The sequence below is a fragment of the Neovison vison genome, chromosome 1, assembly GCF_020171115.1.
Source record: "Neovison vison isolate M4711 chromosome 1, ASM_NN_V1, whole genome shotgun sequence".
In the NCBI taxonomy this organism is placed as follows: Eukaryota; Metazoa; Chordata; class Mammalia; order Carnivora; family Mustelidae; genus Neogale; species Neogale vison.
This window is the reverse complement of record NC_058091.1, coordinates 231,209,260-231,234,610: the sequence shown is the minus strand read 5'-3', so window position 1 is coordinate 231,234,610 and position 25,351 is coordinate 231,209,260. Positions and strand designations below refer to the sequence as shown.

The 25,351-nt window shown below is 37.0% G+C and overlaps 1 protein-coding gene across 1 annotated transcript in view; it reads left to right on the top strand.

Annotated features, from left to right (window-relative positions):
* The first annotated feature begins 3,242 nt into the window (after positions 1-3,242).
* Positions 3,243-25,351, top strand: part of DDX4 (DEAD-box helicase 4) — a 73,591-nt gene continuing 51,482 nt past the window's right edge. The window contains exons 1-3 of the mRNA XM_044240780.1: positions 3,243-3,296; positions 4,059-4,154; positions 13,482-13,542. Of these exons, the coding sequence (XP_044096715.1) occupies positions 4,083-4,154; positions 13,482-13,542 (133 nt within the window). The 5' untranslated portion in view covers positions 3,243-3,296; positions 4,059-4,082. The remainder of the gene's footprint in view (positions 3,297-4,058; positions 4,155-13,481; positions 13,543-25,351) is intronic.

The following is a 25,351-nucleotide window of genomic DNA, read 5'->3' as shown; positions in this document are numbered from 1 at the left end:
AGGTCCCAATAGTGTAAAGCGAAGAAGCGAGTACCATGAATTTATATGAAAAAATTTTGACCCTTCTCAGACAAAAGAAAATGACCTCTCTTAGACTTTCTGATACCTTAGGTCACACCTTGCTAATAGATGCATAAAATAGAGTTATAGCAAAGATGCTCACAAATACAGTTCAAAGCTACAGTGACTTGATGCTAAGATGTTTAGTTCTTGGGGAAGGAGCTGCCTCTAGAAGGCATCACTACAGAAAAAACACTGAATGCTATTTTTGTTTTTGCTTTTTCATAAAAGCAAAAATCCTCTTTGAATTTTTCTGTTAGTGAAAACAGGCCCATATGTAGGTCTTTCATAGAAACAAAGTGGCAGAATGTGAGTTTTCTAAACATGAGTGATACCCATACTGACTTTAACTATGTTTGTCTTTTTTCACTATTTATGTTCTATTGTTGAATTATATTATTTTCATCCACCTCTTACTTATCGTTTCCTTAATATTGAACTTTAATTCTCTTTAGAATTTACTTTTCTTAACCAGGGACAGCTCTTAAAAATTATATAGAACTGGGTGTGGTGAAAAAATAATGAATACTGTTTTTCTGAAAATAAATAAATTGGGGAAAAAAAATTATATAGAATGTTTCATTGCAATGAGCAATGAATGCGAAGAGCTGTTTCATTGCAATATCTGAAAGCAGTAACAATCTGTTCTGAGACTGGATAGCTGAAAGTGTTTGCTAACTGTTTTCTTTAGCCAAAAGAAATGGAAAACACTAATTTATAAAGATATATGCACTGGGGCGCCTGGGTGGCTCAGTCATTAAGCATCTGCCTTCAGCTCAGGTCATGATCCTGGGGTCCTGGGATCGAGCCCTGCATTGGGCTCCCTGTTCACTAGGAAACCTGCTTCTCCCTCTCCCACTCCTCTGCTGTGTTCCCTCTCTTGCTGTCTCTCTCTATCCCTCTTTCAAATAAATAAATAAAATCTTTTTTTAAAAAGGTATGTGCACCTTTGTGTTTAGTGCAGCATTATTTATAATCATCAAGATATAGAAGCAACCAAAGTATCTATTGATAGACAAATAGATAAGGAAGATATGGTGTATAAGTACACAATGGAATATTATACATCCATGAAAAAGGATGAGCCTGGCATTTGAGACAACATGGATGGGCCTAGAGAGTATTATGGTAAGTGAAATAAGTCAGATTGAGAAAGACAAATATTATATGATTTCACTCATATGTAGAGTCTATAAGGGGAAAAAAGATAACAAAAAGCAGAATCAGACCTATAAGTACAGAGAACAAACTGATGGTTTCTGGAAAGGAAGGGGTTGAGGGAATGAGCAAAGTGGTTAAAGGGGAGTGGGAGATACAGGTTTCCAGCTATGGAATGAATAATCACAGGAATAAAAGGCACAGCATAAGGAATATAGTTAATATTATTATAGAGATGTATGGTGACAGATATAAGGTATACTTGTGGTGAACATAGTGTAATGTATAAACTTGTTGAATCACTGTGGTGTACATCTGAAACTAATTTTACAGTGTGTGTAAACTATACTCAAATTTAAAATTATTATCTTTAGCTCAATTCTTTAAAAAAAGCTCATTTTAGAAAATATCTCCCAAGTTTTCTATACCTAAAAAAGAATCTACTTGGTTATCATTCTATCAAAGCAATTTCATATCTTACTCGTTTTGCTTAATTTTTTCCTATGACATAAAATTTTTGAAAGAATAACAATCAATTCAAAGTGAGTTAAAATATGTTAGAAAACTCCTTTTTATAAGCTCAGAGCTCTGGGAATATTGGTGGCTCTCCCATGAACACATAGTGATTTAAGGTACTAGCCTCCTCAAGAGTATGATGCAAAAATTTGGTTTAATAAGAGAAATTATTAAAAACGACAGTTATGTTAAAATATATTCTGGTTTGATCTTTGTTAAATATAATCTTTTGAAAACAATTCACCTTGGAAATAGTGCTAACTAGATAAAAATTGCATTCTTGGTGGAAGAGAGAAACAATAATGGTGGTTCTTTTTTTTTTTTTTTTTTAAGGATTTTATTTGTTCATGAGAGAGAGAGAGGCAAGGGAGAAGCAGGCTCCCCAAGAAGTAGGGAGCCCAATGTGGGACTGGATCCCAGGACCCCAGGATCATGACCTGAGCTGAAGGCAGATGCTTAACCATATGAGCGAGCCACCCAGGCGCCCAATTATGGTGGTTCTAAAGATGAACACCACAAAGCTGAACCCATAAAGTGTGTTGTCCTCTATGTCTGAGTGTCACATTATGTTGGGATTTATATTACTGAATGAAATAGTCAGCATTTCTTTAAAGATTCAGAGAACAGAAAATGATGAAAATTTAAAAATGGAAACTAGCTTTTAAAACAGCCCTCTTAGGCTTTTTGGTGGAATGGAGATATACTGAGAAATTTACTTTTTGTGAGGCAAAACAAGAGTATCTGCTTCGTGAGAGGATTAAGCATGGAAATGAGCCTTGGCCACTCTTAGGTTTGGCCAGTATCCCTAACGATATAACCCTGTGGCCCCCAGGTTCAAGCCTTGATGAACGACCTACACAATTTTTTCTTTCGTTCTGCATCGGAGGGCATCTCTTTCCCAAAGATGTGGACCCTTGCCTCTACAGGACAGGCTTTCTTTACAACAGCAAGACAGATCCTCATCCCAGCCGTCACTGGGAGAAAAGAAAATCTGCTGGCTCTATGGGCCTATGCTATATGTTGAAGCAGCAGAAATCTCCAGATGGAAAGTAAGTGCCTCAGAAACGAAGAACCAGAGGGACCAACTGCCACAGACTGCCGTAGGAAAAAGGAAAAGAGAAAGCTCAGCAGGTTGAAGGGAGGGCATTACCCTACTTCCTTTTATTTCTGGTGTTAGAAAAAGGGAGGTGGACATTTTTGGCTTGCAGTAGTTGTGTAGAGAAAATCTAGGGCATCTCCAGATTGAAGACCCCGCTCAAGAATCTGAAGAGAAGTGGCTCATGGCCAGCCACATTGTACACACAGGCCCAACGGGCCACTGTGGAAACAAGATAGAGGGTCTGACCACAGCGACCTCAAATGCGAGCAAGTAGGGAACGCACGGCGGAGGTGGGGCGGGGTGACGCCGACGGTCTGAGCTCTGATTGGCTGGTGACTCTCGTCGCCTGGTGCCATTTGTTGTTGAAGCTGCGCACCTGACGCAGTCCACGGCGTCCTGCACGTGCAGCCGTTTAAGCGGCGTCAGCGCCTGCGAGGACCCTGGGAGAGCAAGCCACGGAGAGGTGAGTGCTCTGGCGCCTCCCTTCTCTGTGTGGGCCTCTGCCTGTCGCCTTGGACTTCCCGGTAGTGGGAGTTTGGGGTAGACAAAGAATAGATGGGACAGGTGGGGCTTGGGGCCGTCCTATGGGGCTTTTCCTTCTCCTGCCTGTGTTCGGTCTTAAAGCCCAGGGAACGCCGGAAGGGCTCAAGGCCTACAGAGGAGGCACAGGTTTTTGTGGGGTTTTTTTGTTTGTTTGTTTTGTTTTTGTTTTTGCCCAGTGCCTGTGTGGCTTTTCTCTTAACGAGAATGTCCGTGGTAACTTCTGTGTACGCACGCTCCTCAGAGTACTCGTTGAGCACTGTTGGAAGGATAACCCAGTTCTCCTACCCCGCCAGACTTAAAGGCGTTGGCCCCAGCTCCTTCTCTTCCATTAAACTATCAAAGATTTCAAACTTTACAAAGATGTGTGAAGAGGGAATCTTTGAGGAGTAGTTGAAATTTTTCCCTTGCCCTTAATATCAATAAGCTGTTGGGGGAAGGCGAAGGTGAACAGGTTTGGGGGAAAACCCTAAGCTAGATTGCTAGAATGATTAAGTTCAACTCATTTTTAAAGGTAAAAAAATGGGTATAAGGTAAGAAACAAAACTTCCCTCTTTTTGGAAACACTTTTGAGGAAGGTCAGGAGGTGTATGTGGAATTATGGTAGTTTATGGTTTTAGATATATGATTCCGATCTAACAGGCCAAATATGCATGTGGTGTTGGTTTGTTTTTTGTTTTTAAAGATAAAAATAGAACTGGAAGCCACCATGGGAGATGAAGATTGGGAAGCAGAAATAATCAAACCTCATATGTCTTCCTATGTTCCTGTTTTCGAGAAGGTAGTAACATTGAAAGTTTGTGATTATTTAATGCTATAGATTTTATCGAAGTTGAAAAATCACTGTGGTGGGAAAGTTATAAATCACGGTCTGTTTCAGTATGCTGTGCTTATCTCCATCTGATAGTTATTAACTGTCTTAGGGACAGTGAGGAAGAGGCACTCTAACCCTCAAATGAAGTAAAATATGTAATTTGATAATTAAAATAAATGTAATATTATTTACAATTTAAATGTCAATGATTTAGGATGTACTGTGGGTGGAAGCAGGCTGGTACAACTGTGGTTGAGTATGTCTGAGAGACACTTGAATTGAAAATTGAAAAATATAATTTGGTGTTGGGTGATACTTTGAATTTTGAAAACTGGTTCCATACATTATCTCTCAAGATGAGTATGTTAGGCTGACTGAGATGGCATCAGCCCCTTGCTCTTCAAATGTGCTAATCTTCAGATCTTTTTCCTTAGTGGCATTTGGAGAGTTACATTGTAATTCACAAGAAGAGGCCTTGGAGTAGGTTTTTGGGTTTCAGTTCTGACTTGAAAATTGACTTAAAAAAATTCTATTTTAGAAATTAATATATATGTATGTATTATATATTATGTATATATTTAGAAGTTAAAATATTTTAAGGGATTGTTTTTGCCTAAGTGTAATCTACTTGAAATGTCTCCAAAAACTGATTTTCTCTTCTTTCTTTTAGAGTTTCTAGTTTATGTTTATGCATTATGTTGATCAGTTTTGACAAACACTGTATTTCAAGTGATGTCTTAGTGGAAGTTCTTATATCACACAAAAATATAAAATACATATTTTATTTGTTTTACCTGGATTTGATCTGTGTGTAAAGTTTATTTCAAAATACTCAAGATAATAATATGATTTTTAACATGTTTCTTTTTTTGGAACTTATTTAGAAATGACATATTTTATGTGTGTGTTTTTTTTAATGGTCCTCTGCCTATCATAAAAATTCTATTACAGTATTGGGAAAAGAAGAGAAAAAATCACTTAACAGTCTTAGCACAGACACTCATAAATTTTTAGTAAAGTTAATTCTTTTTTCCCCCAGTGATAGTACATAGTAGTATTTTTTTTAGATTATATTCCTTTTTTCTTTTAAAGATTTTATTTATTTATTTTGACAGAGATCACAAGTAGGCAGAGAGGCAGACAGAGAGAGAGGAAAGGAAGCAGGCTCCCCGCTGAACAGGGTGCAGATGTGGGGCTTAATCCCAGGACCCTGGGATCATGACCTGAGCCGAAGGCAGAGGCTTTAACCCACTGAGCCACGCAGGCGGCCACATAGTAGTAGTTTTGATTCCAGCTTTTTCACTCTTTGGCACTAACTATTCCATATTACTACTAATTTCCTAGAAATAATTTCTTATGGTTGCATAATATTATTTCATGGAATGGCTCTACCGTAATATAATTGATTTTCTGTTGGTGGGAGTTTAAGATGTTAGCTTTCCACTGTAATGTCATGAATATCTACAGCTTATTTTTTGTTTTAATTCAGGAGTACTTTTTTTCAGAAACGGAATTACTCGGTCAAAATGTATTTTATGGTTCTTTTTACCCCTGGTTCTCAGTAGGTTTGTTATATTACAAAGTTTAATTCACAGATACAGACTTTTTCACTTGAACTTTAATAATCACCTAATATTTATTTCTTCTTAGTCTGAGATTTTTGTCTTCATTATGTATTCTTCAAATAGTACACTAGACTATAACATGTTGTGCATGTTTATTGTGTGGGATGTCTGAAATTGGGGATGGTTGGCTGTCAGAGCTGTCAGTTTACCTTTTTGAAGTATTTTTGCTATTTAGTAACCGACCTTGTTTCTTAATGTTAAGAATACTAAATTGAGTGTTAATGCTAATTTTACCTTATGGTTCTTAATACATTTGTGTGGGGCCAATTTGTAAATTTTTTGCATTGTCTGCAAACTTAAATCCTGGTGCTGGTTGTACAGTTAGTTATCTGGCCTAGTTGACTTGAAGGAACATGATGCAGTCAGTGGCTTTGTCTGTCTGCCTTGGTTGAAAAAAAAAAGTGCAGAAAGTGAGGATGAATACATGATATGTATGTGTGGGAGAGATCTGAGGTCTTCTATTCAACCTGGTTTCATTTAAAGGTACCATTTTGATTGGCTGTTCTGAATATCTATTTTAAGAGACAGCTGAGATTTTGTTTTTTTAAAAAATTTTTCTTGGCTCCTCAACTGTCTTGGATTGATATCTTAGAGAATATCTGATCAGCCTTTCCTGACTACTTTTCAGGATTTTTTTTTTGAGACTTAATAGTTAGTTACCCATGCTTATGTAATTTTGAACTAATAGGCCACTGTTCTGATAGCTGTTGGAACTTCCTAAATACAGATTTTGAAGATGGTATACCACCTGGGTGTGGAACAGTGCAAAATGTGAGATTAAAAAATATTTGCTAATCTAGTAATGATGTAGTCCATACATCTCAGTTGTTAGGCAGTTGCATACTGCATGCAAGTTTGTTGGGATGAGTGTTGGAATGGATGAATATGGTGAATAATAGTATACTGTATTTGCTTACTAGCTGTGTAATGAATTCTTCTTGATAGATGACCATGAGAGAAAGTCTCTACAGTGATTTCTTCTGTCTCATTATCTGCCTTTTTGGTGGCACACTTCAGAAGGCAAATACTCTTGTGATTAAAGCAAACATAGCTTGAGATAACTGGTCCATCCACAATTAAAAAAAATTTTTTTTTTAAGTAGGCTCCATGCCCAGCGTGGAGCTCAGTGCAGAGCTTGAACTCACGACCCTGAGATCAAGAACTCAGCTGATATCAAGAATCAGACACTTAACTGACTGAGACACTCAGGTGCCCCCACAATTATAATTGTATTAAGCAGTACTAGCAACGTTTATAATAATTGTCTAGATAAGAAAATAAAGTTCGGGGCTTCTTTGTTCCATTCACACTATGGTTCTGAAGTAGCAGGAAAAAATGTGGCTCTTGGACATCACTGAATTGGCAGAACTGAGGAAGCTGAAATGCTAGGGCCTGAGAGACTGTAAACAGTTTCTGCTTATAATCATCACTGAGATATGGGAGGATATTGTGTGTCCTATTAGAAAACAGGGAAATTCTTTTTTTTTTTTTAAAGATTTTTTATTGGTTTATTTGACAGACAGAGATCACAAGTAGACAGAGAGGCAGGCAGAGAGAGGGAGGGAAGCAGGCTCCCTGCTGAGCAGAGAGCCCGATGCAGGACTCGATCCCAGGACCCTGGGATCATGACCTGAGCCGAAGGCAGCGGCTTAACCCACTGAGCCACCCAGGCGCCCCAAAACAGGGAAATTCTTGTTTGTTGCTAAATACATGTAACTTGTGGACACCAGTCAAAATGGTCATCCAGATAAAAAGTCCAGGTGTCAAGCTTGAAGGAAAGATCTCTGACTCATCTTTAAAATCTAAATAATGGAGGGCGCTTGGGTGGCTCAGTCATCAAGCGTCTGCCTTTGGCTCAGGTCATGATCCCAGGGACCTGGAATTGAGACCCACACTGGGCTTCCTGCGTAGCAGGAAGCCTGCTTCTCCCTCTCCCACTTCCACTGCTTGTGTCTCCCCTCTCGGTGTTTCTCTGTCAAATAAATAAAATCTTTAAAAAAATTAAATAGTGGACCTGTGGACCTGAGAATATAGTGATAGAAAGGTATGAGAAGGCTGAGGAGAATGGCAGAGATGTTGGTAAAGTAGGTCTGGAAGATAGAGGAAACTGAATCCTTTTGAAGAAGTTCAGCAGCTTACAGCCATTGGTTTCTAGTCAGCTGATCAAGATTGCCTGATTCCAGAGAGAAGATGAAACTAGAGAGCCTTTTGTTTTCTGTGTTTCTCTGACTATACTCTGTCCTCATTTGGTCTAGGTTTCTCTCATAGTATGGGGTAGATGATTTCACTCTGCGTTTTGATTGTTAAAAGTTTTTGTTTGGGGAAATAACTTTTATTTGGAAAATGTTATCACATACAGAAATTAGGGCCTAGATTGTGAGCTCTTAGAGCAGTCCCATTTGTTCCTAGCTTTGGTAGTTACCTCTAAATTTTGAGGTTCTTTGCTCTTTCTTGTGTGACGTGCTAGTTCTCTTGAACTTTGGGTATGTGTGTGATATCTGAGACTCAGGAGTTGGAGTTCTTCAGCCCTGGAAGTGCTGAAGTAGCTGCTGTAATTTTAGAAGTTGTCATATACCAATTGCTGAAGAAAGGGAAAAAAGACCAGACTCCAGCTGGGGTTGGGTACGGGGCTGACCTAGCTAGGACTGATCAGTCAGAAGAAGGGATATAGAATAATATTTTCTGTATTTTGGGACTTTAATTTATGTGTTAGACCAAAGAAGGAGACATGCTTTGTCTGAAATTAAAATTTTTTTCCCCAAGATTTCATTCATCTATTTGACAGAGAAATCACAAGTTGGCAGAGAAGCAGGCAGAATGAGAGGGAGAAGCAGGCTCCCTGCCGAGCAGAGAGCCCGATGTGGGGCTTGATCCCAGGGCCCTGAGATCATGACCTGAGCCAAAGGCAGAGTATTAACCCACTGAGCCATCCAGATGCCCCTGAAATTTAAATTTTAAAATTTTTATGAAGCACACTATTTGACATAACCCTGTCTGATCTGTTTATTTGGACAACCTATGTCAGCTTTATTTGACATGGAACCTAGAATAGGAAATGAAATCTTGGTATTCTGTATAAATTGATACAGTACTCTGTTGCATTTGAGGGGATTCTGGCTATAAAATGAAAGAAATATTTGCTAAGGACTTTAGGGGGCTGGGGGAAGAAAACATGGAGCTATCTACATTGGACCCTACATTGGAAAGGGAAGAGGCATCTTCAGGGTTCACAAACTGTCCAGCTGTGAACTTACTGATTTGGGTATTTGAACTTACTCATTTGGGTATCAGAACTGACAAGTTTTTGAGATCAAAACCTTATTGCATTAAAAAAACAAAATAAAAGCTTACCATGTTGATGGAAGTATTCATTGGCTTAAAAACATAAAAGACCTAAAAAATGTGATATTTTAGAAGTGAAAATACTGAATACATACAAAGTTAAAAAAAATGTGTTCACCAAAAGGCAAATGGATTATTTGCAGCTGCATATGAGAACCCTATGCGTAAAACATTTTGAAAATTCTAAATTGGCTTATTTGAATCATCCAGTGAAATTTTATTGAGCCCTATTAGGTGTTGGGGATAGTGGTGCACCTGATAGATAAATTGCATAATAAGGTATTAGTTTCCCAAGGTCAGAAGTTAGAAATCTCGGTGTCATCAGGGCTGTCTTCCTTCTGTAGGTTCTAGGAGAGAATCCATAGCCGCCTCCAGCATTCTGGTAGTAATAGGCATTTTCTGGTTTGCGGATACATCTCTTTCTGCTCCATCTTCCATGGCTGCCCGAGTGTGTGTGTGTGTCTTAACTGTTTTTGTCTCTCATAAGGACATTTGTGGTGACATTTAGAGCCTACACAGACAATCCAGAGCAATCTCATTTCAAAGTCTAATGTTTAATTACATTTTAATTATGTTTAATTACCTTTACAACAGCTCTTTTTCCAAATAAAGTAACATTTACAAGTTTCAGGGTTTATTACTTAATGTCTTTAGGTAGCCATTTTTCAGCCCACTATAGATAGTATGGCTAAAGTACAGTGAGATAAGACAAGAGTGGTAGAAAATGAACTCACAGAGGGAAAGGAGACCTAAGGTAATTGTAGACTTAAGAGTTAATAGGATTTGCTTGACTGGGCATGGGGAGTGAAAGAGCGTAATCAAGGATGATGGCTAGGTTTTTAAATTTTATTTATTTATTTTATGGAAGTATAGTTGAAACAATGTTACATTAGCTTCAGGTGTACAATAGTGATTTGACAAGTCTGTATGTTAGGATGTGCTCATACTAGGGTAGCTACCATCTATAACCATATAATAGCATTACAAGACCATTGAGTATATTCCCCGTGCTGTACCATAGGTTTTAAAATTTAAGCAACTAGATGGATGACGGTGCCATTAGCCGAAATGGAGAATCTATGAAAGATGCACAGCTTTTCTTTTTTTGTTGTGCCCCAGCATCTTATTTTCATTCATTTATTTTTATTATGTTCATTTAGCCAACTGATGTACAAGCTTTGGAGGGGTCAAAACAAAGAATGTTGTGATTGTTGTGTTGACTATGAAAGTGTAAGTAAAGATACCAGTCAGTAGGTAATATGAATTTGTTGCCTAGAAGAGGGATCAGAGCTATATATATAAATTTGGTAATTATCTGCATAATAATGGGATTTAAAGCTTTGAGATTGGGTAGAGTTGCATAGTGTAAAACAGACTTAAAGGGATTTACCCTGGGTACTCCCAACTTGAGTGGCTCCAAGGAAAAATGGGATATAAGAAAGTGAACGGAGCAGCTGTAGACATTTTACTTTAAGAGAGGCAGAGAAATGGTACAGTAGCTAAAGGGAATATGAAATTTTATTTTTAAGCTTATGAAAAAGGTTAGGAATTTTTTATGATGTTTTGTTTCAAAATTGTCTTGGGGGTCCCTGGGTGGGTTAAAGCCTCTGCCTTTGGCTCACGTCATGATCCCAGGATCCTGGGATCAAGCCCCGTATCAGGCTCTCTGTTCCTCAGAGAGCCTGCTTTCTCCTCTCTCTCTGCCTGCCTCTGCCTACTTGTGATCTCTGTCTGTTGAATAAATAAATAAAAAACCTTTTAAGAAAAAAAAATTTTTGCCTTGGAATTTCTGAATTCTGTGTATGTGGAATACTAAATGCCACAGCTTGAAGATCATCTAATCTTAATAGTTTTTAAGTTCTTGAATGCAAAAGTGTCTCATTACCCTTATTAGCTTTATCACACTTAAACCAGCCTTTGTTTAGATTTTCTTCATCCAATAATACTTTGACCACTAAAAAATTTTTAAAAAGTCTTCAGAATATCACTTTAAAGAGGGAAAAGTGGATCACTCTTCTTAATGTTTTATTTATTTAAAAACATTTTTTAAAAACATGCTGTGTCTTGTGTTCTGACTTTCCAGTTCATCACAGTCAGGTTCTTAAAAACCTAATTATCTCATGGGATATTTGTTTTAATGTCTATGGTAATTATAAATTGCAACTTTTTACTGTAGTAATTACCAAAAGCCCAAGGCATTTTTAACTATGGTGTATTGCCTTTCTGTTCTTAATAACTCAGAAAATAATTGGATGACTCTTGAGCTTTATAATAGTAGTTTTTAAAGTTATTCAGTGTCTTCTGTAGAGGAAATTTTAGAAAATAAGTATGACTAGTGCACTACCTCTAGCTTTTGGTTTATTTAAAGGAACTCATTTGAAGAAATGTGACTATTCTAATATAATCAGTTATTAATTAAGATATCACGTAAGTTTTAGGTCAACTTTCATTTCTAAATTATTGAGTTCTGCATTTCATTTGCAAGAATTTGAGAATTGCGTTCGGTAAGTTTTGCTGTAAGTAGAGAAAGCTTATGTGAGGTTAACGTAAGGAGTCAGTTAATGATGATAAGGACAGCCTAGACGTTACAAGTGAGAAGAAAGTTACACAAGGTGTTGTTAACACAAAGATACACTGAAAATGTTGGAAGATTCCCACATTAATTTGACAGTTAGGCATTGAATTAATAACAAAAGTTGAATTTTCTGAGCCCAACAGAAATGCAAATATACCACTACAAATGTAATATATATGCATTAATAGCGAATACATTTTTTGGAGACTGAAGTAGGGAAAATGGGATAGCCAGTATTTGAGAGCATCAACAAAAGTCTTCAACTGTTGCTGTGACAAGTTTGATTGAAATTAACTTGAATATTCTGAAGCTGACATGAACCACTTCTTTGTATTTACACTGTCCTTGCAATGTATATATACAGGTGTATTGTCTTTAGTGCCTCAGTGATGTGATGTTTTCTTTATTTTAGAGTGAACTCCTTTTTAAAAACCATGAACACATACATTTATTTCCCTTTATATAAACACAATGGAAGTTTTTTTAAAAAAGATTTTATTGATTTATGTGAGACGGCGTGTGCACTCGAGGACAAGTGCAGGGAAGTGTCAGAAGGAGAGGGAGCAGCAGACTCTGTCAAGTGGGGAGCCCAATGTGGGACTCAATCGCAGGACCTTGAGACTTTGAGATGGTCTGAGCTGAAGGCAGACATTTAACTGAGCCACCTAGGTGCCCCAACACAATTGAAATGTTTTCTGTTTTTGTTTTTAAAGATTTTATTTTTGCTTATTTATTTGAGAGAGAGAGACAAAGTGACAGAGATAATGAGAGAGATCACAAGCTGAGAGGAGAGGGAGAAGCAGGTTTCTGCTGAGCGCAATATGGGGCTTGATTCCAGGACCCTAGGATCATGACCTGAGCTGAAGGTAGACACTTAACTGACTGAGCCACCCAGGTGCCCCACAGCTGAGGTTTTAACAATAAAATCCTGTAGTACTGTGCTGTTACCTATTGCTCTCCTTCTCCACTATACTTTATTCTGTGAGGTGTTGTTGAGTAAAATGTAAAATACTGAAGTTTAAAAAATATATTGGCATGCATTAATTTATTCATGTGTTACTTTGGTCAGATTTTATTTATATAATAATAATTATTATTATACTTTCCAAGTAAATGGGTGGGTAAACTTTTAAGTCAGATGTTGGCAGACTCTTCCCATAAAGGGCTAGATGGTAAATATTTTAAACTTTGCAGGCTTAGTCGCAACTTGGTTATTGTGATGGGAAAACAGCCATAGAGATATCTAGATGAACAAGGGTGACTATGTTCCAATAAAATTTCACGAAAACTGGTGGGTCACCAGATTTGCCTCATGACTGTAGTTTGCTAATCGCTGTTTTAAGTGATAATATGCTATGCATTCAGGGCACCTGGGTGACTCAGTCATTAAGCATCTGCCTTCTGCTCAGGTCAAGATCCCAGGGTCCTGGGATGGGGCAGCATTGGGCTCCCTGCTCAGCGGAAAGCCTGTTTCTCCATTTGCCACTCCCTCTGCCACTCCCCCTGCTTGTGTTCCTTTTCCTCCTGTCATTCTCTGTCAAATAAATAAATAAGATATTGAAAAAAATATGCTATACATTCAGTGTTAAAGTGAAGTCTTGGAATAATTAATAAAGTAACAAGTGACCCGGAAATCTGATACTCTGCTTTGTTTTGTTTGGAACAATGCCTGGTTATTAAAGTTTTCTAGTATTTATGGTGGTGCATTTTTATTTTCAAAATAGAAAATGAGTCTTTTCTTCCTTATTACAGGATAGGTATTCTTCTGGAGCAAATGGAGACACTTTTAACAGGACTCCAGCTTCATCATCAGGTATGTGTTAAGGCAAAAAGATGGGACCCTTTTGAAGTTAAGGGCTTCATCTAGTGAATAAATAGATGAAGATTAATAGACATCTTGTAAAGAGTGTTAAATTTCTGTGAGAATTTATTGTTTGGATGCTTTAGGATGAGGGCCACTTTTAACTGGAGGAAGGGAGAAAAGAGACAGTGTAGTGTTATGGATCATTATTTGATTTTGTGGGTGTCCTATAGAACATTGCTCAAACTGGAAGTTGCATATTTGGCTTTCAGACTGCTAGAGAATCGTCAGGATTCCTGAAATAAGGGAGTAGGAGGTGGAACTACTAGGGTTCGTTCGTTTGTTCGTTCTTTCTTTCTTTCTTTCTCCAGTGTAAATATTAAACAACACACTACTGTACAAGCAATGGGCTGAATAAGAAATCCACCAGCAAATCAAAGTGTGGCTCAAAACAAAATAAAATGAAAATACAGCATTCCAAAACCCACGGGATGCAGCAAAAGCAGATGTTAGAGTGAAATTTCCACTATAAATGCTGTATTAAGAAAAAAGTTTGGGACACCTGGATGGCTCAGTCAGTTAAGTGTCTGAGGCTTGGTTTTGGCTTGGGTCATGATCTCAGGGTCATGAGATTGAGCCCTGCTGAGCATAAAGCCTGGTTGAGACCACCCCCTGTCCCCTGCCCCCAGCTCTCATGAATGTGTTCTTTAGCTGAAAAAACTACATCAAAAACTAATGATGTACTATATGTTGGCTAGTTGAATTTAAATTAAAAATAAATAAAAGGGATCATATTCGTAATCATGATAAACCCTCAAAAAATAAGTAAATGAGTAAAATCTAAAAATAAAAAATTCAAATAAACAACTTAACATTACACTGCAAAGAACTATAAAAAGAAGAAAGAAGAAACTAAACTGAAATTTAGTAGAAGAGGGAAATAACAAAGAAAAATTATAAATAAAAAAGAGACCAGAATAAACAACATAACACTGAAAGTAATGACCGATTAAAAAGAAAAAAGCCCTGAAATTGGCAACGTTTTAACTACATTAACTAAGAAAACAAAGAAGACTCAAAACCAAATGAGAAATGAAAGAGAATACAATATAACAGATAACCACAGAAATACATAGTATGATAAGAGACTACTATAAACAGTTAACTACTAACAAATCAGATAACTTAGGAAAACAAAACAGATAATTTCTAAAAAACACTCAAGTTACCAGGATTGAATCATGAATCTTAAATCCAAGAAATAGGATATTTTCTTACACCAATAAGAAGAATGAAAGTTCACCGGCCCAGAAAAGCCCAAGACCAAATGGTTTCATTGGTGAATTCTAGCAAACATTGAAAAAAAATGAAGGACACTCTTTATTGAAATTTTACAAATAATATAAAGACAGTACTGCTTTACATGAAGCCAGTACTGCTCTGATGCCAAAGCAGGATGAAAATAATACAAGAACAAAAAAGTCTAGTTTGTCTGATAGAAGTTTTGCTACTCTTTCTTTTGACATCCATTTGTGTGATAAATATTCTCCATCCCTTCACTTTCAATCTGTAGGTATCTTTAGGTCTGAAATCGGTCTCATGTAGGCTCTAAGGTTGTTGAAGCAAATTGCAATAAAGGGAGGTTGTTAGGATTATAACTATTTGAGCTAGTCCTGTGATAACGTCAGGATATCGTGAATTTCTTTGGGATCTGAAAACTAATTTTAAAAAGGTTGGAAAAGAATAAGAGGAACAAGTCGAGATAATGGAGCCACTGTTTTTCCCCCCCACCACTTATTTCTAGCTGGGTTGCCTAAATGTTTTATAGACTTGTTGGGGATGGGAAGGGCACAAGTGGTAGGACTTGGGTTAAGAAGTTAAACTCACAGCAGTAGTCTTCATTTTGTTGAAATCCAAAGTTAGCTGAAGTGCTATTTCTTTCTTTCTTTCTTTTAAAGATTTTATTTATTTATTTAACAGACAAAAATCACAAGTAGGCCGAGAGACAGGAGAGAGAGGGGGAGACAGGTTCCCTACTGAGCAGAGAGCCTGATGCTCTTAATCCCAGGACCCCGAGATCATGACCTGAGCCGAAGTCAGAGGCTTAACCCACTGAGCCACCCAGGCGCCCCTGAAGTGTTATTTCTACTGTATCTTTTCCGATTTTTACTGTGGTAAAATATATGTAACATAAGGTTTACCACTTTCACCATTTTTAAGTGTACATTTCAGTGGCATTGCTGTGCAACCATCACCATCATCCACTTCTAGAACTTTTTCATCTTCCTAAGTCCCTCCTCTCCTCAGTTCCTGGCAACCACTATTCTATTCTGTTGCATCTCAATTACTATGAATTTACTGAGTCTCTGGATTTGTGTAACTACCACTTTTAATCTTACTGTAGTGCAAGAGAGCCCAATGGCACCAGGTAGTTATATCGTTTCTTTTATCAAAACTTAGTGGAAGAGGTAAAACATTTTAGAGTCAAGGTAGCTACCAGGTCACTGAAGCCTGTCTTAAAGTGAAAAACCCTGTGGAAAGATAGATTATAAAATGTGAAAGAGAATTTGAGAGCAAGAGTTCATCACGTTAAAGCAAATTTAATTCCCCTGTTCACCTTCAGTTCAGAGTAATTATCTTGATAGCAGTTAAGTTTAGAAGAGGTGATTTTGCTATTGTCAAGAAGCTTTTATCTTTCATAAACATTTAAATGTACTGGTTTAATATAGAATTCAGATTATGGAAAGTTGATGAGATTGCTGCCTGCTGAAACCCCAGCAAAAGTCTAACTTTGCATGTAGTGAAAAGAATTGCCATGAGTACCCCAATGTTCATAACAGAAATGGCCACAATCATCAAACTGTGGCAAGAGCCAAGATGCCCTTCAACAGGTGAATGGATAAAGAAGATATGGTCCATCTATACAATGGAATATTACACCTCCTTCAGAAAGGATGAATACCCAACATCGTGTCCGCATGGATGGGAGTGGGGGAGATTATGCTGAGTGAAATAAGTCAAGCAGAGAAAATCAATTATCATATGGTTTCACTTACTTGTGGAGCATAAGGTATAACATGGAGGACATTAGGAGAAAGAAAGGAAAAACGAATTGGGGGAAATCAGAGGTGGAGTTGAAGCATGAGAGGCTGTGGCCTCTGAGAAGCAAACTGATGGACTTGGAAGGGAAGTGGGTGAGATGATGGGTAAGCTTAGTGGTGCATATTAAGGAGGGCTCATATTGTATGGAGCACTGTGTGTGGTATATAAACAATGAATCTTGGAACACTGAAAAATAAAATTTTTTAAAAAGGCTAACTTTGTTTCAGTTCTCTGAACCACATGCATGCATGTGTACTTGGAATAGCCAAAAAAGACAAATAGGTAAAAGTAATTGTCTATTTGCATAGATTATTGTGTAATCAGGAGGAACCTTGTTCTTTGAGGTATTGAAAGCCAGTTTTTGTAAGGAAATAAAGTTTAGGTCTATAGTATATCAAAGCACACAACATTGTTTTGTGGTGAAATCTTCAAGCAACTAGATTGAAATAGCCACCAACCGAAATCCAGGACTTGTTTTAGCATTGGATCTCTGAATGTTTAGGCAAATGAAATTAAATTAGGTAATGAAAAATGTCCAGAAGAAGCTAAGCAGGCAATTTGCAGGTACATTTGTAGCTCTTTTTAAATTAAAATTTTTTTTTCATAGAAAATCCTTTGTTTTTTAAATTAGAGAAATGCATATCAGGCTAATGAATGTATCTAAGCCAATCCCTAAGTATGCATTTGGAAGAAAAAAACAACTTAAATTGCAGACTTCAAAAGAGAGAAAATGATGTGAGGTTTTGGCCCCCAGATTAAGGCGTTATTGGGAGTTTGTTGATTCTGATGTTTTAGATTTTTGCATATGTTCCTACATTAATAATTGTATTCCAGTGGCTAGCATATACATGTTCTTAAAAGTTTTTTATTGAAATATAGTTGACATTCAGTGTTACATTAGTTTCATGGGTACAATATAGTGATGCCACAAGTTTATACATGATGCTGTGTTCACAAGTATAGCTACTATCTGTCACCATACAATGCTATTGCAGTACCATTGACTATATTCTCTAAGCTTCTTTTCCTGTGATTTATTCATTCTATAACTGGAAGCCTGTACACATTCCTTTGTATCAGAAGTACCTGTCTTGCTTTTCCTTTGCTTAGCTACCCTTCAACACCCCTTTCATAATCTTAAATGGAATCTTCTTATACTGCGTCTTGCTTTTACTTAATGATAGTCGTAAAACCCCTCCTAAGTCAACTGGGTACAATCTCATTCTTGCAAATATCAGTGGAAAAAATTCATGTTACCTGGTTTTAAAATTTCACATCATAAGTTCACAGCTTACAGTTGAAAATGTTTAGTTCCCTTTCTCATTCATCATTTGGCTTAGTACAGGAGTATTTAGCCTCTTCCCTTCCCCCAGCAACCTCCCTCATACTTCTTCCCTTCCTATTCTCATAGCTACACTTTTTGCTTAAAGATCTGAATTCGTATTCTCTATCAGCATGGCTGTATATGTATCATTCACATTTGAGCCATGCAATATATTATGGTTACATTTCTTTTATTATTCACTCTTCTGTTTTGGTTTTATTACACTTACTACCTCATTTTGTTTACTTGTTACTTGGTTTTGTGTATTGCTAATTCACTCACAGAACTCCCTGCCAGAACCACAGATACCCAGTCATCTAGTTTCTAAAAAATATATTGATCTTTCAGCTTTATTTTTTTTTAAAAGCCTCATCTTTAAATCCTCTATCCATCCTTCCAGTATAGACTTGCTGCTCTTTAGGCTGTCATCCTAAAAATTAATAACTTTACCTCTTTTCTGTATCATGTTCCATTTTGCATGTATCCCATGTTTTGTTTATTTATTTATTTTTTCATCTCCTCACTTGAGTTGAGTCTGTTTTCCTTCATCTTCAGAAAGGTCAGTTAGGTAATAAACATGAGATATTACAAATGTCTTTACCTTCATGCTTAATTAAGAGAAAAGTGGTTTTTTTTTGTTTTTTTTTTTAAAGATTTTATTTATTTATTTGACAGACAGAGATCACAAGCAGGCAGAGAGGCAGGCAGAGAGAGAGAGAGAGACAAGCAGGCTCCCTGCTGAGCAGAGAGCCCGATGCGGGACTCGATCCCAGGACCCTGAGATCACGACCTGAGCCGAAGGCAGCGGCTTAACCCACTGAGCCACCCAGGCGCCCCAAGAGAAAAGTTTTAAGTTGGAAATAATTTCCCCTAAAAACTTCATACTGCTTTATTGTACATGAAATTCTAATGAAGCTTGAGAAGTTTGATAATCTGAGTTCTGGTCCCTAGTATATGATTCTTTTTCTAAACTCTTCCAAAGTTCTAGGATCTTCATTTTCTGAATACTGAAAATTTAATGATTATGAACCTGGATGTGGACTTTCTAATTATCGAGCAAGATGCTTAGTGGGCCTGTTAGGTCTGAAATTCATGTTCTCTACTCCTAAGAAATTTCCTTGTGTTATTTTATTCTCTGAGGATTATTAAAATTTCATTTGAAGGTGTTTTTCTGTTGCCTTTATTGTTCCTTAGGGATTTTTCTTTCCTGTGTTTGTCTTAGCCTCTTTGATTTTTTTCATTGTTTATTGCTTTAATTTTCAGAAGTTGAAGGTAGAGAAAAATTGGAGAACATGATAGCAAGTATCGTAGTATTTGCTACCATAACATTTTCTTCAGATTTCCTTTTAATGAAATAGAATATGACAGATGAAACTCAAGTGCTATTTGGTTTCTCTTCAATATTGTTCTTATACTCAGTCCTATTCTCTCTTCCAAGAAGCAAACATTATGACACACAGTAACTTTTTAGTTCATGCTTTTAATTCTTAAATACACATAAGTATCTATAAGTATTTCTTTGTCTTTTATGCACAATGCTTTATTGTACTATAGCTTGCATTTTTCATTCAACACTATGAGATCTTTCCATGTTGAAATACACAGAAATGATTTATTTTAATTTTGTGTCATATCCCATTTTCTAAATATGTCATTTAGTCATTATTTTATCCATTAACCATTTTTTTTTTCAGTCCTCTGAACTGTCCAGATTCTTTGCTTGTATTTTTACTGTATCACTTGTCTTTCATCTCTGGGATTTCTTTACAGAAAAAATTGATTAATTGATTGATCAATTGATTAATTGAAAATTGATTGTTGACTATATTAGGTTACAAATACCTCCTTGTGTATGTTTTGTCTATTTATGCTCATATTATACATAAATTTTCAGTTTTAATGCAAATATATCAGTATGTCTTTTTTCCATTTTCTAATGTTTATTGCTTTTTTTAAAAAAATATTTTATTTATTTATTTGACAGAGAGAGTTCACAAGTAGGCAGAGAGGCAGGCAGAGAGAGAGGAGGAAGAAGGCCCCCTGCTGAGCAGAGAGCCCGATGTGGGACTCGATCCCAGGACCCTGAGACCATGACCTGAGCCAAAGGCAGTGGCTTAACCCACTGAGCCACCCAGGCGCCCCTGTTTATTGCTTTTTTAAAGGTATCATATACAAAATGCATTTGGAGAAAAACTGCAAGTTCAAAAGAGTATAAAGAAAAAAATAAAACTTCCCTACAATATTCCCTACAATCTTCCATACAATCTCAGCCCCAAATAGTGGCTGAGAGCCACTATTTTTTTAAATTAACATATAATGTATTATTTGCTTAAGGGGTACAGGTCTGTGAATCATCAGTCTTACACAATTCACAGCACTCACCATAACATATACCTTCCCCAATGCCCATATTTCTTAAGTCATTTTGCTTACTGTGTTTCAAGAAAGTTTTCTAAATCTAGGTTGCAAAAATACTCTAAATTTTCTTCAAAAGGCTTATGTTTTACTTGTCATGTTTAGATTTTAAATTTATCTGGAATGTAGTTTTGTGGTATATAGTGGTGATCTTCCTTAATGTTTTCTTCCAAATCAAAAAGTCAGTTGTCCCAACACTGCTTTTGAAGGTCTCTATATTAGTTTCCTAATGCCGCTGTAACAGAGTACCACAACTGGGTGATATTTATTTTATTTATTTAAAGATTTTATTTATTTGTTTGACAGAGAGCAGGAGCAGGAACACAAGCAGGGGGAGTGGGAGAGGGAAAAGTAGTCTTTTCAGAGAGCAGGGAGCCTGACGTGAGGCTGGATCCCAGGACCCTGGGACCATGACCTGAGAGGAAAGCAGATGGTTAACAACTGAGACACCCAGGCACCCCCACAACTGGGTGATTTAAAACAATAAAAATTTATTCCCTTAAGTCTGAATTCAAGGTGTCAGCAGAGCTATGTTATCTCTGAAGCCTCTAGGAGAGAATCTGTTCCATGCCTTTCTCTTAGCTTCTGGCAATGGCTGTTGATCCCTGGCATTTCTTGACTTAAAACTGCATGACTCCAGCATTTGTCTTCACTGTAAAAGGTGTTCACCCTTTTGTATGTCTGGGTCTCAGTGTCTCTTCTTAAAAGATACCAGTCGTATTAAGATTACCCTACTCTAGTATGATGTCATCTTAACCAGTTACATCTGCAATTTATCTAAATTATTTATCTAAATAAAGTCTCATTCTGAAGTTGCAGAAAGGACATGAATTTTGAGGAGACACTATTCAACCCAGTATGCTTGGCATCTGTGTTCTCGTTCAGTTTCCAGTGCTCTTTGTGTCTAACCGTGCACAAAATAGTACTGCATTAATTCTGTGGGCTTCTAATAAGTTTTATCTGCTGTACAAGTCTCCTTTCATTCTTTTTTCAGAATTGTATTTTTCACCTTTATTTTTACAAATGGAATTGAGAATCTGTTTACTTAAATTCACAAAAATCTTACTCCCATTTTCATAAAACTGCAGTAGATTTGTATATTAACTTGGATATCTTTATAGTATCCTTACTACATTTTGTCTTTACATCTATAAGCCCAGTTATCTCCCAGGCCTATATCTCATTTATTTATAGTTTCTTCATAAAGCTGTTGAATATCTTTAGACTTTTTAATCCTAGGAATTACGTTTTCTTGGTTGAGGCTATTAATGCTATTTCAAAATTACCAACCTCATCATTTTGTTTAGTAATGAGGAAAAATGCTCAATATGAAAGTTTATAACATATGAAAAACATAATCAATGGCCATTCCCTCTAAACCTTGATCACAACAAATCATTGGATAATTAAAGAATGTGTACTCTGCTTAGGTTTTCATATCCTATTCTATTCTTTCCAAGTCTTCCATCCTTAAACTCAACCCAAACTATAATACTTTAGTGGTTCAATTGTCATACGTAAGCCTCTGCCATACATCATTTACTCAGAATCTTAAATCTTTTAAAATGCTTTTTCTGGACTTAGTAACTGTGATGTAAAATTGGCTGAGCTATAACACCCATCGTAGGCACCAGACCAGTTTCTTGCCTTTCCCTTCTCCACCCCTGCCATGCCTGGGCACCCCGGTCCAGGCTGGGCCCCCAGTGAATCAAAGTGGTTCACACTTGGTTTGTTCAAGAGTGCTGTCTGTGGCTCCATCCAGGGTCCATATCTTACACTTGGGGCCTAGCGTGACCTGTAGACATAGCTCCACCCATTCTCTGCCCCCAACAAGGGCCCTGGTTGGGTGTCTGCCAGAGTGGAGTCCCAAAGATCCTGAATCTGGGCTTCTGCATGGGAAGCCTTACTTACTGGAGCCAGTTCAGGCATGGCCCTTTGCTGTCCCACCTGGCCTTGGCCTAGTCTGTGTCTTTTATATGGGTGTTTTTTTCCAAAAGTCTGGTGATACTTGTATGTCTTTTTGTATTTAGAGTGGAACATTAAAAATGCCAATGAGAAATCAACTTTATGTGCATGGACACATCTTGTTGGCTGATTGGCTCTACTATGGAGTGTTTGGTCCAGGAAGTTTTCTTGGGCACAGAAGTTTCCGTAGAGAGGAATCAGCTAGTGTTTGTTTAGAGGATTTAAGTTTTATTTATTTATTTATTTATTTATTTGACAGAGAGAAATCACAAGTAGACAGAGAGGCAGGCAGAGAGAGAGGAGGAAGCAGGCTCCCTGCTGAGCAGAGAGCCCGATGCGGGACTCGATCCCAGGACCCTGAGACCATGACCTGAGCCGAAGGCAGCGGCTTAACCCACTGAGCCACCCAGGCGTCCCGAGGATTTAAGTTTTTAAAACTGTTTTCTGTGTCATTGTGCTGTTATGTTCTTCCCTCTTCCATAATTCATTTTATTGCACAGACCTTATGCTACCTTTGCTGAATTTTTCATTATACATTTTTGAATGATTTGAATTATTCCTAGACCCAGCTATTTATGTGAGGGAGTGTCAGGGATTTCTTACTCTGTTTTTTCCCCAGAGGAACTATTCTTTTTTATGTGTGTGTTTTAAAATGTTTTGTGTGCCTGTTTTTTTCTCTGCATCTATTTTTGACTTAGAAAAATGTATAGAGCTAAGGATCTCATTCTTTTCCACCCCCTGCTGCATTTAAAATCTCTTTGTAATTGATAATTGGTGTCATTATTTCTTAATACTGCAAGGTATTTCATACACATTATCATCAAGTTTTATTTACCTCCCTATTCCCATGATGGTCACTGAGAAGACCTCCTATTACCCTCCGCCACCACAAGGATGAACATTTCTACACTATTCACTTATTAGGCTATAGTGAGAATGTCTTTAGGTAATGGACTCAGGAAAGGAATTACAAGGTCATGGGTGTATGTGTACTTAATTTGACTAAGTATTTAATACTTGCTTTCTGGAATAACTATACCAGTCTATACTCCCATCAGTTGGACATGAAGGTTTTTATGTCTCCATTGATATTTGGTATTTTAATTTTAGCCATTCTGTTGGCTATAAAGTAAAATCTCATTTTTAAAATGTATTTATCTTATTATTATTTATTATTAAGAGCTTAACTCTCCTTTATGTGCTTGTTACTGTTTTAGGTTTCCATTTCTGTAAGTTGCCTCTTCATATTTTTAGTCTATTTTTGTATTTTGCATGTTCTGTTTCTCTGGTTGATTGACAGGCAGTCCTTCTATATTTTAGATATTATGCTTCTGATAGTGAATATCTCCTTCCATTCTGTATCTGTCTTTTTCCATGGTGTCCCTTACTGATCAAAAATTTTATTATGAAGTACTTGAAAGAATATTTTTTTCTTTGCTTTCTGATTTGCTTTTGTAGTTTTATTTAAACTCTTCCTTACCTCTATGTCAGAAGTAACCATCTATGTTATATTTAGAGTTTTGCCTTTCACATTTAGCTTTTAATCATCTAAATCTGTTTGTTTGTTTTTTTTTTTTAAAAAAAAACAACACATGGTATCCATAATTATTTGAGTGCCAAATCAGAACGTAGTGCATGCAATATGAGTGTACATCCAGGGCTCACAAAAAAGAATCTTTGACATTTGGTTTTTCTGGTCACCCCAGGCCATGAGTCTTTAGCAGTAACAGTGAAGTTTTCATTTTTTTTTAAAATTGTGGTAAAATAATATAAAATTTACCAATTTAACCATTTTTTTAAATTAAAAAAATTTTTTTAAAAAGATTTTATTTATTTATTTGACAGACAGAGGTCACAGGTAGGCTGAGAGGCAGGCAGAGAGAGAGGAGGAAGCAGGCCCCCCACTGAGCAGAGAACCTGATGCGGGGCTCAATCCCAGGACCCTGGAGTCATGACCTGAGCTGAAGACAGAGGCTTTAACCCACTGAGCCACCCAGGTGCCCCTAAATCAAAAATTTTTTTAATAAGACTTCATTTTTTTAGAGCAGTTTTAGGCTCATAGCAAAATTGAGAAGACATAGAGATTTCCCATATGTACTTATCCCACGCCTGCATAGCCTCCCCCATTATCAACATTCCCAGCCAGAGAGGTACATTCGTTGGAATTGATGAATCTACAGTGACACATTATAATCACCCAAAGTCCATTGTTAGGGCTCACTCTAACAGGTTTGGATGAGTGTATCCATCATTATGGTACCAAAAATGAATTTTCACTGCCCTAAAAATCCTCTGTGTTCTGCTTGTTCATCTCTCCTCCTCTTCTTTCCCCTAGCAACCAATAATGTTTTTACTGTCTGCATTGTTTTACCTTTTCTAGAATGTCATATAGTTGGAATCTTGTAGTATGCAGGCTTTTCAAATTGGGTTCTTTCACTTAGTAATGTGCATTTAAGTTTCCTTTGTGTCTTTCCATGGCTTGATAGTTCAGTTTTGTTTTTTTTTTTTTAAAGATTTTATTTATCCATTTGAGAGAGAGAGAGTGAGAGAAAGTATGAGAGGGGAGAAGGTCAGTGGGAGAAGCAGACTGTCCATGGAGCTGAGAGCCCAAGAGAGCCCAATGCAGAACTCGATCCCAGGACTCCGGGATCATGACCTGAGCTGGATGCAGTTGTTTAACCAACTGAGCCACAGGTGCCCAGTTTTTCTTTATGTTTTTCAAGCAGTGAATAATATGCTGTTGTCTGGATATAACACAGTTTTTAATTCATTTACCTATTGAAAGACATCTTGGCTGCCTCTAAGTTTTGGTGATTAGAAATAAAGCTGCTGGAAACACATCTGTGTGCAGGTTTTTTTGTGAATATAAGTTTTCATCTTCTTTGGGTAAATACCAAGGAACATGCTTGCTGGATGATATGATAGGAATAGGTTTACTTTTGTAAATATACATGTAAATCTACATTCCCATCAGAAATAAGTAAGGATTTCTGTTGCTATACATTCTTGCTAGTA